This window comes from Pan troglodytes, chromosome 18 (genome assembly GCF_028858775.2).
Source record: "Pan troglodytes isolate AG18354 chromosome 18, NHGRI_mPanTro3-v2.0_pri, whole genome shotgun sequence".
NCBI classification, from domain to species: domain Eukaryota; kingdom Metazoa; phylum Chordata; class Mammalia; order Primates; family Hominidae; genus Pan; species Pan troglodytes.
The window spans coordinates 3158734-3172336 of record NC_072416.2 but is presented as its reverse complement, the minus strand read 5'-3'; the positions used below and the strand labels follow the sequence as shown (position 1 = coordinate 3172336).

The window sequence follows — 13603 nt, the reverse complement described above, 5'->3', positions numbered from 1 at the left end:
CCACCCCCTCAAGTGGAAGGAAACCTCTCCACCAGGGCCCAAGCTGGCCCCTCAGGGAAAATGAACCAGCCCCACACTGGCCCCTGGCTGCATGTCCACCCGCTGGGTGAGCCCAGGGGAGGTGGCAGCACAGGCTATCTCTGGGGTCAGCCCAGCCCTGAGGAGGGGGTGGGGGCGGCGCCAGGGCCCAGGTGGCGGGAGGGGCGGGGCACAGCCAGGGCTCTGCCTGGCGGACTCCCGGAACATCACTTGGCCCTCGCTCTCACTCGCGGTCGCCTGGCCGTTGTCATTGTCCCTCCGCTGTCACCTTTTCAAGGTAGGTCCGATGAACAGGCCCCCAGGGCTAGGGAGGGCCCAGAGGCCCCGCGACTCTCAGCTGGCCCAGGTCAGTCCCCTGGGCTCACCCTAACTCCCGGGGCGAGGGCAGCTGCCCCGCAGGCAGCAAAACCCAACCCGAGCCGGTGCTGCAGGCAGGGAGGCAGCTCGCGCGGTGCGGGGGAGCTGTGTCCATCTGAGCGCCGTGCGCCGCCTGCAGTGCCCACCGAGTCCCGTGGCTGGGGGCGTCCACGGGGTGCACGGGGCGGGTGGCCAGGCTTGGCGGCAGCTGCGAGAAGGTAGGGCTGGGCAGCAAGGACTGGGCTGTGGGCGGGGCGCCAACACCCCGGGCCTGGGAGGACCCGCACGGAGCTAGTCCAGCACCCACGGGGCTGAGTGTAGGGTCTCCAAGGAAAGGCCTGCACCGGGGATGGGGGCGGGTGGGGGTGCTGGAACTCCAGGGTCTCCGGGAGGGAATCCTCTGCATGACCCTGATCACTCCCCCAGAAACCTGCCCCCACTCGCTCCCCAGGCTCCCACCCCGCTACGGGCAGACCCTCTGCCGGCTGCTGGGAGTCTGCCCAATTCACCACTGGGACCCCACCAGCCTCAGGCCCTGGGCCCCTCCCTAGGTGGCCGGTGCAGCTGCACGACCAAAGGATGGGGAGACTGTTGGGCCAGGAGCCCCCTTCACAGCCAGAGGCAGGCTCCCCCAAACTCGATGCCAACCCCCCACCCACCCTCCCAAGGTTCAGCCCTGTCTCCCAACCTTGGGGACGGGGGCCAGAGTTGGGACGGAGTGAGGGACTCCCTGGGCCCCTGGAGTGGGTAGGGGGAGAGGCAGGGGGCAACCCACCCCCACTTGCCTTGAACTTGTGGCAGTTCTGAGGGGTGTCAACCTGTGGCTTTCCCAGGCTGGCCACAAGCAGAAAGCACGCAGGTAACGTGTGTGTAGTTCCCAGACACACTGGGGACCCAGGGGCCACCCACAGCCCATATCCCAGACTCGGGTAGTATAGCCTGAGCCCCCAAGATCCTGAGCACACACCCCACCTGCCAGAGAAGCAAACTGCAGCAGAACATTCCTGTCCAGGAGTCCTGGCTGTGGACTGGGCTCTGCCACGCAAAGCAAAGGGGCGCACAGCGGGGCAGGGCAGGGGCCACCTCCTGAGGACCTGGCCCCACACCTCACACCGTGGTCTGGGTCAGCCTGCGTGGGCCTCAGTGGGAGGGTAGGAGCTGGCGGCCTGCCGTGCTGAGCACCCTTTCTGCTGCCTGCAAGGGACCTTCGTAAGGTGTGGGGGCCTATGGGGGAGTAGCTGAGGATGTAAAGTTTCTTGCAGTTAATTAGTCCCACTGCAGGAGGCGGGAGCTGGGGCCTTGTGGGAACTCGCTCTGTGCCCTGCACCCTAGCAACGCCTAGGGGACTGGCCCAGGCAGTGGTGGGGACTCTCCCCGCTTCATCCTGAGGGGCTCAGCTCAGGCCTGCGGGGAGGGAGCAGCGGGGGTGGGGACTACAGGCTGGTGGCCTCGGCCCTGTGGCTTCCTCCTGTGCCCTCCAGCCCCAGGCTGGCTGCTTCAGAAGCCCCTGACCCCATGGAGGAGTGGGACGTGCCACAGATGAAGAAAGAGGTGGAGAGTCTCAAGTACCAGCTGGCCTTCCAGCGGGAGATGGCGTCCAAGACCATCCCCGAGTGAGTGCCCCACCTGCCTGATTTGCCTCTCATTTGTCTGCCCTGCGCTGGCTGCTCATTTCCATAGCCACGACCACCGCCGCCGACAGGCAGGTGCAGCAGGAGGCCCTCGGGGGTCAGGTGCCACCACTCACCTGCCACCCGCCCACCCGCAGGCTGCTGAAGTGGATCGAGGACGGGATCCCCAAGGACCCCTTCCTGAACCCCGACCTGATGAAGAACAACCCATGGGTGGAAAAGGGCAAATGCACCATCCTGTGAGCCCCGCACCCGGCCCCTCTCACACCATCCTGTGAGACCACGCCCGGCCCCACTCCCACCATCTTGTAAGACTGTGCCCGGCCCCACTCACTCCATCCTGTGAGCCCCACTCCCAGCCCCACTCCCACCATCCTGTGAGCCCACGCCCAGCCCCACTCACTCCATCCTGTGAGCCCCACGCCCGGCCCCACTCACACCAACCTGTGAGCCCCACTCCCAGCCCCACTCACACCATCTTGTAAGACTGTGCCCAGCCCCATTCACTCCATCCTGTGAGACCACGCCCAGCCCCACTCAGTCTATCCTGTGAGCCCCACTCCCGGCCCCACTCCCACCATCCTGTGAGCCCCGCTCCTGGCCCCACTCACTCCATCCTGTGAGCCCCACGCCCGGCCCCACTCACACCAACCTGTGAGCCCCACTCCCGGCCCCACTCACACCAACCTGTGAGCCCCACTCCCAGCCCCACTCACACCATCTTGTAAGACTGTGCCCGGCCCCATTCACTCCATCCTGTGAGACCACGCCCAGCCCCACTCAGTCTATCCTGTGAGCCCCACTCCCGGCCCCACTCCCACCATCCTGTGAGCCCCGCTCCTGGCCCCACTCACTCCATCCTGTGAGCCCCACGCCCGGCCCCACTCACACCAACCTGTGAGCCCCACTCCCGGCCCCACTCACACCAACCTGTGAGCCCCACTCCCAGCCCCACTCACACCATCTTGTAAGACTGTGCCCGGCCCCATTCACTCCATCCTGTGAGACCACGCCTGGCCCCACTCACTCTATCCTGTGAGACCACGCCCGGCCCCACTCCCACCATCCTGTGAGCCCCACGCCCGGCCCCACTCACACCAACCTGTGAGCCCTACTCCCAGCCCCACTCACACCAACCTGTGAGCCACACTCCCGGCCCCACTCACACCATCTTGTAAGACTGTGCCCGGCCCCATTCACTCCATCCTGTGAGACCACGCCCGGCCCCACTCACTCTATCCTGTGAGACCACGCCTGGCCCCACTCCCACCATCCTGTGAGCCCCACTCGCGGCCCCACTCACACCATCCTATGAGCCCACGCCCGGCCCCACTCCCACCATCCTGTGAACCCCACTCCACTCGCACGTGATTACAGTCTGTAAAGGTGTGACTTTATAAAGACATCTCCAGCTTCCTGTCTCTGCACTCTGCGGGAAGCAATGCGGGGGCATGTCCGCGGCTCAGAGAGAACTAGAGCAAGTCCCTGATGTACAGGCTGCGCCTCACGGCGTTGGAGACACCCTCGTTGAAGCGGAACCAGACCTCGCTCCTGCCCACCGCTGTGCCCATGCGCCGCTCCACTGAGTCCTGCTCCGGGGCCGTGTCCCCTGCAGGGCCACAGGGTTGCTCCTCAGCTGGACCCCAGCACCCCAGGCCCCCCACAACCCCACAACACCCCCACACACACCTGCACTCGGGACTGCTGTGCTCCTGACGACCACACGTCCAAAGAAGTCCTTCTCAGGCTGATGGGAGGAGGGACTAGTCAGTCATATAGGACAGATGCCCCATCCAGCCCCTACCCAAGACAGGAGGACCAAGAGACTTCCCAGGGAGGAGGGGCCAGAGCACCTCTGAGACACCTTTCGAACCTGGCCCAGGCCAGCTGCCCCTCACCCCTCACTGCCATCTGCTCCCCACCAGGTGCCAATCAAGAAGAGCCAATACAGCCACTCTTCTGCCCAGACGGGAAACTGAGGCCTGGGTAGAACCCTGGTCATGCTGAGGGTAAGGAGCTGGTCCTTCAGAGCCCCCCTTAGGGCACTGAGCCAGCCCCACCCTCAGCCAGACTCCTCCTGTGGCTCAGCCCCACCCCCAAAGGTACCCTAGCCCCACCCCATGGGTGCCTTGGCCCCACCCCTAAAGATACCCTGGCCCTGCCTCATGACTGCCCTAGCCACAGCCCTGAAGGTACCCTGGCCCTGCCTCATGAGGGGCCCTAGCCGCACCCCCAAAGGTACCCTGGCCCCACCCCATGGGTGCCTTGGCCCCACCTCATGACTGCCCTAGCCACACCCCCAAAGGTATGTACCCTGGTCCCACCCCCGCGGCTGCCCATTCCACACCTGTTCCTCCCGGGCCGCTCGCCTCATGATGTGCTCCAGCCGCTGCTCATGGTTGCGTGGGGCAGGTCGGTGCACCCCTTTCTCCCCAATGCCCCCCAGCAGACCCTCGAGCCCTGGGGGGCTCCCATCCACCTGTAGGGAGCAGGCATTGTGAGATCTGGCCACACAGGGATACAGTGGGGATGGTGCACGCCCAGACCGCAACCTGCTCCAGAGCCTGGGTGGGCTCACCTGGGGGCTGTTCTCCACCCGGGCAGAAGCCTCCGCCCGCCGCATCTTCTCCACCTCGATCTCTCGGGCGATGAGCTGCTTCGTCTGGTAGGTGAGGGGCTTGCGGGCAGGCAGCTCAGGGAAGCGGCAGAGTTCCTCCACGTTCCTGCTCAGCGCAGGGGGACACCAGGGCAGGTCAGCGGGGCCAGGCTCAGGGCCAGAGAGCCGCCAGGCGCTCCAACCGCAAACCCCAAAAGCCACAAGGCCAGAGCGGGAATGTCGGCTGAGTCCTGGTGCCACCGCACCCCAACCCTGCGGCAGCCAGGTTTAACTGCCCCGAGCCTCAGTTTCCCCAACTGCAAGTGTACGTGGGATGATGATGAAACTGCCGATGGCTGCCACGGAGAGTGACTCAGCGTCCTGCACGTTGGTGCCATCGCTGGGGCAGCAGGACCCCGGGGCCACTGCCCCATGCCTCACCCCCACCACCCCCATGGCCATCCCACAGCGGGAAACGGAGTGTTGGAAAGTGCAGTCACTCTCGGGGCCCCCGGCTCCAGTTCCATGTGGAGGTGCTAAGGCTGGGAGCAGCTCTGCAGCAAAGCTCAGGTCCCAGAGCCAATCTCAAGTAGCTGAAGGTGACCCCCCTTCACGGTTACATCTGAGCAAAAGATACGCTGGGGCCCGCCACCCCCAGACGCCATGACCGTGCTTTCAGACTCCTGGCCCCATGCGGGCCCTGAACATGGAGCACAGCCGGGGAGCACGGCCCTGGAGCACACCCCAGGCACTGGGGGACTCACGGCTCCAGCCTGTAGATGTACTGGCCATCGGGCGTGCGCTCCTGGCGGTAGGTCAGGCTGTAAGCGAGCATCGTGCCCACCAGGCTGGCCAGCTGTTGCTTCTCACGGGTGCTGTACAGCTGTGTGCTCACCTAGGGGATGGGAGGCAGCAGGCAGGGAGCTGAGCAGGCTGTACAGATGTGTGCTCACCTAGGACGGGAGGGCAGCAGGCGGGGAATCCCCCACCCCGGGGACGGCACTCACGGGGCGGAGCTTGGGCGCAAGAATGTCCAGGAGCAGGCAGAGGGCATCGAGGAGCAGGGCCTGGGGTGTGGCCCGGCTGCGCGCGGCTGGCGCGATGCCGGACACCAGCGTCTGGATCAGGTTCCTCATCTGGCTCATCCGGTTCTGGGCCTGGGGCAGGGGGTGAGCCAAGGCCTGGTCACCTGGGCCTCCCGGGCGAGGGGGGAATGGTGGGTGGGGCCAGGGCAGCCACACGGGCAGCACGGTGGGGGAGGGGAAGGGCAGCACGGGGCCGGGGGCAGCCACACGGGCAGTGGGGTGGGGGGGGCGGCACGGGGCCAGGGGCACCCACACGGGCAGCACGGGGGAGGGGGCAGCCACACGGGCAGCACGGGGGGGGCACGAGGGAGGGGGCAGCCACACGGGCAGCACGGGGGGGGGCATGGGGAGGGGGCAGCCACACGGGCAGCGCGGGGGGGGGCATGGGGAGGGGGCAGCCACACGGGCAGCACGGGGGGGGCACGGGGGAGGGGGCAGCCACACGGGCAGCACGGGGGGGGGGCACGGGGCCGGGGGCAGCCACACGGGCAGCACGGGGGGGGGGGCACGGGGCCGGGGGCAGCCACACGGGCAGTGTGGTTGGGGGAGAAGGGCACGGGGCCGGGGGCAGCCACACGGGCAGTGTGGTTGGGGGAGAAGGGCACGGGGCCGGGGGCAGCCACACGGGCAGTGTGGTTGGGGGAGAAGGGCACGGGGCCGGGGGCAGCCACACGGGCAGTGTGGTTGGGGGAGAAGGGCACGGGGCCGGGGGCAGCCACATGGGCACTGTGGTTGGGGGAGAAGGGCACGGGGCCGGGGGCAGCCACATGGGCAGTGTGGTTGGGGGGGGCATGGGGCCGGGGGCAGCCACACGGGCAGTGTGGTTGGGGGGGGGGCACGGGGCCAGGGGCAGCCACGCGGGCAGTGTGTTTGGGAGGGAGGGGCACGCGGCTGGGGGCAGCCACATGGGCAGCACAGGGGGGCGGGCACGGGGCCGGGGGCAGCCACACGGGGCAGCACGGGAGGGGGCAGGAGTGGTGCAGGGACGAGCACACCTCCTGCTGGCTGCTGGGGAAGGTGATCCTGGGTGTGTGGCTGGAAGCAAACAGCACGTGGAAGGCCACGGGCAGGAAGGGTGGGTAGCGCAGCAGCTGGAAGCTCTGGCTGTGATGAGCAGCCCCCGCCAGCAGGTCATCGAAGGCCAGCCAGTCGAGGGCCACACACACAGCGCCCAGGCTGGAGTCTCGCAGCCGCAGACGCAGGAAGTTGTCAAACAAGCCCTGCAGGCGGCCAGCAACCCCTGAGCTCCTGCCCACCCCAGGGAAGGTGCACCACCACGGACCCTCCACCTCCCGCCACAGACCCTCCACTCCTGCCTGCCGCCTGCCCCACAAGGCTTCGCAGACCCTCCGCAAGGGCCCCCACGACGCTGGGCGTCTGAGGCAGCAGCACACACCAGCAAGGGGTCACGGGGCTCAGGGGGTCGGGGGAGGGTCCACCCTGAGCATCCTCGCTACAGCTTGACAGAGACTGACACAAGGAGGTGACCCACCAGGAGGCCTCCAGGAACCAAAGGGATCCAGCCTCACTCAGCCCCTCCTTAGACTGCCTGAGGAAGTTCCGCCCCCCAGAGTCCAGGCCATGGCGTCCCCACCCCTGTTCCATGGGAAGTCTATCCCCGCCGCTGCTCCACGCTGCCCCTCCACATCGCGGCTTTTGGGATTTGGGGATTGGTTGTGGATCCCCAGCTGCTAATCCAAAGCCGCTTAGAGTCAGCAGACAGCTTAGGCAGGGACTCCCGGGGGCAGGGCGGCAGGAAGCCCTCACCGCCCTGCTCTCCACCCCATGTGCATCTTAAGTCCAGAATCCAGCCCCTCACAGCCCCAGGCCAGGCTGTCCGGCAGGGGCTCCACCCCAACCTGCTGAGAGTCCCAAGCAGCCACCAGAGTGACCTCCCCCGTCAGACGGCCACCCCTACCTCCTTGCCTGCCGGCGCATGCCCTGCAGCCCCTCCCACCCTCCTGGCTCCTGCTCCCCACCTCAGAGACTTCCTGGCACCCCATTTCCCGAACCTGCCTCTCTCAGCACCCCCAAAGCGCCTCCCCGTCCACACGGGAGGGCCGGCAGGGTCACAGCCCAGGTCCTAGCCAGGCGGCCCCAGACAGGCATTTTGGTGGAAGACAGGTACCTGGACCACCTTCTCGTGCTCGCCCGCAGAGGCAGCGGCATGCAGAACACGGTAGAATCGCTGTGAGGTGGAGGTGAGGGAGCCCGCGTCCCCGTCACCCAGCAGGAGTGTGTCAGCAGGCAGGGCGGGGTCCTGGCCCACACGGCGCCTGCGGGTGGGGTGCTGAAGCTAGATGGACCCGTGTTAAAAGCACAGGCAGCCCCACCGTCTCCCCGGGACACTCGGAGGCCCCATCAGAGCTGCCACCCACTTCATTCTTCTCAGCAGGGCCCTTGCTGCCTCGCTCAGGTGGAGACAGCCAAAGACACGCCCGGACCTCAACCCCCTGAAACATTCCCTTAAGCCGAGGAGCCCCACTCTGAGAGGAGCCCTGCCCTGACCCTCTGGGTTAGGGGACCCCAGGGAAAGTCCCCCTCCGGGTCCAGGCCAGGAGCAGCACATCCCACAGGCCCAGGCCAGCGTCTCCCATATCCTGCGGCACGACCAGGCCAGCATCCCCTGGGGTCCCATGGCACATCAGGACAGAGACATGCTGGCTGCTCCTGCCCACGGGAGGCCAAGCGGTGTGGGCAGGCAGGGGCTCAGAGACCACAGCCCAGGCCAAATGTGGCAAAAATGAGGGTGCAACTGGTACAGTGGCTGAGTCAAGGGGCGCCCTGGAGAGGGACACCCTGGAGGCCCCACCACACTGGGGGTGTCCTTCCCACAGGGGGCCCTGGAGGCTTCTCTAGCTGACCCCCCAAGGCTGTAGGGGCGAGAACAAGCCAGGAAAAGGCTGAGGAGGGCCCTGGAGGCCGGACCAGGCAACCGCGGGCTCAGGACACTGAGTCCCCGCCTCGAGGGTAGTGCTGGCCTGCACGCAGGGCTAGCGTCCTGAGGTCCGGGCACCATGAGCGTCTGGGCCGAGGCTGTGGCCACTGCCTACCTCTGAGCTCGAGGCAGCTGGAAGACCTCCTGCCACACCGAGAAGAGCCCTCTGCGCTGGTCCTTGAGGCCCACGCGTGTGGCCTGCACGTCCCGCACGCTCAGCTCCCGCTGGCCCCGGCTGTACAGGAACTAGACATAGGGCCGGGGCATGAGAAGCGGCCAACTCCTGACCCCACCCCACCCCACCCGGTGCCTGCCGGCCGCCCACCTGCAGGGTGTTGATGCAGGCCCGGATGTCATTGTCAGTTTTCTCACAGAGGGCGGCCAGCACCCCCGGGTCGGCCCTCATGCCCTGCCGCAGGGAGACCTGGTGGAGAAGGGCTGCTGGAGGGCCCGATGGTATGCCCCATCCTTTCGGGGGTTACCAGGGTTCCATGGGGAGGGGCAGGGAAACAGGGGCCAGAACGAGGCCACGCCCCCAACCCCGCCATCAGCCACACGGCTCCTGGGGCTCCACCAACCTCCTGGAGCCGCTGCACCAGCCTCGAGGGCAGAGTCGGTGGGAAGTGGAGCAGGAAGGCCTGCTGCTTCAGCTGCCGCAGGGACGGTGCGAACCTGAGGAGAGGCGGCAGGGCCAGGGACCCCAGGGTTGGCACCACAGCCCAGGATACAGGGACGGGCCGGAACCCTCCCTCCAGGCACCGGGGCCTCTCCTGACTGTGGCGCCCGCCCATGCACTCACTGGTCATTGCAAATGCAGATAATGGGCCTCATGAGGAGCCCCCCCTCTGCCCGGCGCCGTCGGCCGCCTCCCGAAGGCACAGCCGGGCCCTGCGGCCCCACCTCCTGTGGCCCCTTGCGGTTCAGGATGCTCAGGAGGACGTTGATGGCAGCCTTGGGGGAGGTCAGAGAACACGGTGAGTCCAGGCCCTGCTGCCCGCCTGCCTGCCCGCCCACCCACCTACCCAGGCATCAAGGAGCCCACCACGGGGGCCCCGTCGATCTCATCGATGACCAGGCAGTTGGGCTTCCCGCCAGCACCCAGCACCGACTCCATCTGGGTGGCCGCCTCGATGCGTGTACGGAAGAGCTCCGGGCTACGGTCATCACTGCAATGGGGAGGTCAGGGGTCGTCAGGGCAGTGGGCGTCCCTGGCAGGGCAGCCTCCCAAGGCCGGGGCTGCCGCATTTGCGTGGAGACCGCCACATGACGCGGCTGTTGCCGATCCCGTGAACCCCGAGGAAGGACACGTTTCCCCGGCCCACACACCCAGGCCCCCACCACCCTCAAGACGGGAACATCCACACCCGGTTTCAGGTCCGCCACCAGAACTCAAACACATCAGGACAGAAGGCGAGCCAGAGACAGACCTCACATCACTCACCTGGCGTTCATCTCCACCACAGAGTACCCCGCGTGACGCGCAATCACGTGTGCCAGGGTGGTCTTCCCCAGCCCCGGGGGCCCACAGAGCAGTGCCACCTGCAGCCCAGGTAGATGAAGGCGTAGTGTGCACCGCACCTACAGGACGCTCCTGGCCTAGCAGCCAGGGACTGCCACGTGTGTCCCACAGGCTGGGCGCTCCCTCCACCCCACTCCAGCCATCAAATAAGAACAAAATTCAGCACTTTCACACACCAAGATGGCAACAGAAAAAAAAACCTACACAAAGCAAAGTTCGTGCAAACAAAACACAGCTGATACCAGTGTGACCGGCCCCCAGAAACCACCCACCATCCACCCAGATCATCCTGGCCAGCCGCAGAGCCCTTCAGGGACAACGACTTCCCCCGAGTTGTTACTGGAACGCTGCAGTTCTAACTCGCACTAATGGCGCTTCACGCCAAGACCCACACATAACCACACCCACGGCTCCTGGAGAAAGTCAACAAACTGCGAGGGTGCCGGCGCCGAATGCAAAGCCTCAGGCTTGTTGCCAGCGGCACAGCCAGCGGGGCTCACCTTCTGCCTCGGTCGCTGGCTCGGGTCCAGCCCAGCCTCCAGCATCTCCTCCAGCACCTGTTCGTGGCTCTTCCACTTGCCTGGGGCTGTGGCCTCCTTGCTGACCCGGGCCGGCTCAACACTGGGCCTGGGCTTCCGGGCAGGCCTCTGGTGGCCAAACACCACCAGGTCCCACAACTTCAGCCACTTGAGCAGGCAGCGGTTGGTGAACTGCGGGAAGGACGGGAAGGGAAGCACAGCCTGAGGGCACCGCCTCCAGGCACGGACAGTCCACCTGCCACCATGAGCCCCATGCCCCATGTGACGCCAAGCCACAGGATGAATGGCCACCCCCGTCTTCCTGCCAGCGAGTGACCGCAAGGCTCACACCAGGGGCTCCATCCCCACGGCTCTGGCCACAACCCATCTGGGAGGCCCCTGCCCTCCCCAGGGGCACTCCAGTGTCAGCTGCTGTGAAGGTAGGAAAGGGAACAGAGACTTGGATCAGGTGATACCCTGGACCCCTGGCCTGCCTCACAGGTCACAGGGGACCAGTAGCACACAGCCCTGTGCTCAGTTCCCCACCTACAACTCAAAAGGGCAAACCAGAGCCCACTCCGTCCCCGAGGCCCAGTGGATTGGCTGTGCAAAAATCACTGGGCCCAGGTTCTTCCGTCTTGGGAACAGAGAAAGCCAGCCACACTTAAGCGAGAACAAAACCTCACGTCATCACTGAGCAGCTCCGTGTAGTAGCGGGGTGCAAACTCATCCACCCAGAGGCATTGACTGGAGGCGTCTTGGCCGTCAGTCAGCTCCTCCTCAGGGGCCCCCAAGGGCTGGGCTGCCTCCTCCTCCCCCGACCTGAGACTGGAGAAGACCACATCATGAGCCACAAACAAGTCGCAGGGACCCTGCCAACCCACACGCTAGGAGCTAGGAGTTGGTGCAAGAGCCAACAAGGGTCCCCAGGGCGGAAGGGCCAGCCGAGTCACCTGTGCAGGGTGTCTGAAAGCCTCTGGGCCTCCTGAAGCAGCCGCTCCCGCCGCTGTGCAAACAGGCTGGAATCAGGAGGGCTCAGGCGGCCCCGCCACCAGCCCCCAGTAAACCCGCAGCCCCTACCTCGCCGTCGACCTGCTTCTTCAGGGAGGCAAAGGACACACCCAGCAGGTCCAGCTGGCCACCGCCTCGCCATGGGACATGGAGGAGAGAGCCCTGTGGGGAAGGGAGGACAATTGCCTATGGGCCCCTCCTAGGTCACAGGATTCACGTCAGCCCCCATCAGTGCTCAGGGACCCGGGTGGGACAACCCCAGTAAGCTGACCAGTGAGGGGTGGGAGACCGGACAGGGGGGCCAAAGGAAGGAAGCCATCCAGATGGGTCAGCTGCAAAGGGGAATTGGGGGGCAGCTTTAGGAGAAAGGAAGAAAGGGCAAAAGCAGGAGGGGGAAGCAGGGAGGCCCTCTCCACCCGAGGCCATACAAACAGGCTGGACAGCAACCTGCTGTGGGGAGGCTGTGTCCTCTAAGTCTACACGCCATGACGCCGCCTCCCCCTCTGCACCCCTGGGGCTCTGCACAAAACCCGCTTTAAGCAAATGGCAGAGATGAGGGGCTCCAAGGACCCTTTCCTGAGCAGCACTGGCCCACCCACCGTGCAGGAAGGCCACAGCCACGCACCTGCACCCCCGGGGCCATGGGGTCAGCACGCAGCACCAGATAAGCCCGGACGCCCTCCGTGGATGTCACGTGGACATAGTCCTCCAAGATGGGGGGCCGCCTCAGGACGGGACTGCGGGCAGCTGGTGAGGCCCGTGTGAGACCCACGTCGGCAGCAGCGTCTGAGACTCTGGAGAGAGACCGGGGCTCAGTGGCAGAAACTCAAGCGTGGGGTCACCCTTGGATATGGGTGTCCGAGACCGCCCTCAGCCACGGAACCCTCCCCACCCCTCAGGCCTCATCCAGGGCACGGGATGGGCTCCATCTGAGTCCCACTGGACAGATGGGATGGGACGCCCATGTCCAAGCCACACACCCGTGGCCCCAAAGCTCTGCGAGGTCCTCAGGGCTCGGCGGCGGGGTGATGTCCGTCGGCGAGGAGTCGGGAGGGGGCGGCTCCTCCATCTCCTCCGACCTGAAGTTCAGCCTCTTGACCACCTGCAGCCTAGGCCGTTTGATCCTGGGGGCTGGGGGAGACACATGCAGGGAACCAGAGGCCTCCCCAGCCTCACGCCCACTCCGGAGGCCCTGGGGCAATGCCGCCAACCTACCGTGGGGCAGGGACCCGGCCGGCTGCAGGTCGGCGTCCACCTGCCTCTTCCTGGCGCCGCCCTGGCTGCTGCCCACAGATGCGGCTGGGGCGGGACTGGAGGCCGCGTCCCCTCTGGCAAGGGCCTCCTCGAACGTCCGCGGGGGTCGGCCCGCGGTGGACAGGGGGACCCCGGAGGGCGACGGAGTCGACGCCCCTGCTGGGAGAGGAGATTGTCAGCGGCCGCCCCGAGACACCAGATCCCGCCAGCGGCGACGTGGAGGCCCCTTCGGCCCCCGGCACGCCCTCCCCGAGGTCGCCACTGTCCCGGCTTTCGCAGCTCCTCCCCAACGGCCGGGGGCCGCGCCCCACCTTCCAGCTCTGCCAGCACCTCCAGCTCGGCAGCGAACTGGTTGTGGAAATCATCCTCGACGCCGCACAGCTCCTGCTCGTAGTCCTCCATACCGTCCGCGAGCCCGAGCTCCCGCTCCGAATCTCCCGCGCCGCCGCCGCCGTCGCGCACTGCCTGCCCCGAGCGTGCCGGGCGCCGCCAATCAGCAGCCGGCGTGCCCGGCGGCGCGCGCCATTGGTTGGCGTGGCGGAGGCGGGGCTGCGCGAGGGGTGGGCGGGGCGAGTTCCTGCTCCGCAGCCCCCGCGGCCTGTCCTGGGGAGCTCGCCATTGGCCGCCGCAGCCGCCCTTCGGTGGCGGGGGCGGG

The 13603-nt window shown here is 66.7% G+C and overlaps 2 protein-coding genes across 7 annotated transcripts; one reads left to right on the top strand and one right to left on the bottom strand.

The window, feature by feature from the left end:
* The first annotated feature begins 234 nt into the window (after positions 1-234).
* Positions 235-2372, top strand: GNG13 (G protein subunit gamma 13). Of its 2 annotated transcripts, none has more exons than XM_016929108.4 (3): positions 235-316; positions 1878-2009; positions 2165-2372. In XM_016929108.4, the coding sequence occupies exons 2-3, from the start codon at positions 1912-1914 to the stop codon at positions 2268-2270; spliced, it is 204 nt and encodes a 67-aa protein (XP_016784597.1). In that variant the 5' UTR covers positions 235-316; positions 1878-1911; the 3' UTR covers positions 2271-2372. The 2 variants fall into 2 exon arrangements, with proteins under 2 accessions (XP_016784597.1, XP_016784598.1); XM_016929109.4 differs by lacking the exon at positions 235-316 and adding an exon at positions 545-614.
* Positions 2373-3398: 1026 nt separating this feature from the next.
* On the bottom strand, positions 3399-13421 carry CHTF18 (chromosome transmission fidelity factor 18). 5 transcript variants are annotated; one of them, XM_024349679.3, is made up of 22 exons: positions 13260-13421; positions 12910-13104; positions 12675-12825; positions 12320-12488; positions 11764-11856; positions 11637-11689; positions 11370-11511; positions 10666-10875; positions 10088-10185; positions 9689-9812; positions 9446-9597; positions 9225-9318; positions 8972-9070; positions 8762-8892; positions 7837-7984; positions 6704-6928; positions 5631-5780; positions 5388-5518; positions 4606-4750; positions 4375-4506; positions 3717-3774; positions 3399-3636 (listed from the first exon to the last, which is right to left on the bottom strand). In XM_024349679.3, exons 1-22 carry the CDS (start codon positions 13348-13350, stop codon positions 3500-3502), a joined length of 2928 nt encoding a protein of 975 aa, XP_024205447.2. In that variant the 5' UTR covers positions 13351-13421; the 3' UTR covers positions 3399-3499. The 5 variants fall into 5 exon arrangements, with proteins under 5 accessions (XP_024205447.2, XP_024205446.2, XP_054524582.1 ...); XM_024349678.3 differs by having other exon boundaries at positions 12910-13107; positions 13260-13419; XM_054668607.2 differs by lacking the exon at positions 6704-6928 and having other exon boundaries at positions 12910-13107; positions 13260-13420.
* Between the last annotated feature and the right edge of the window lie 182 nt (positions 13422-13603).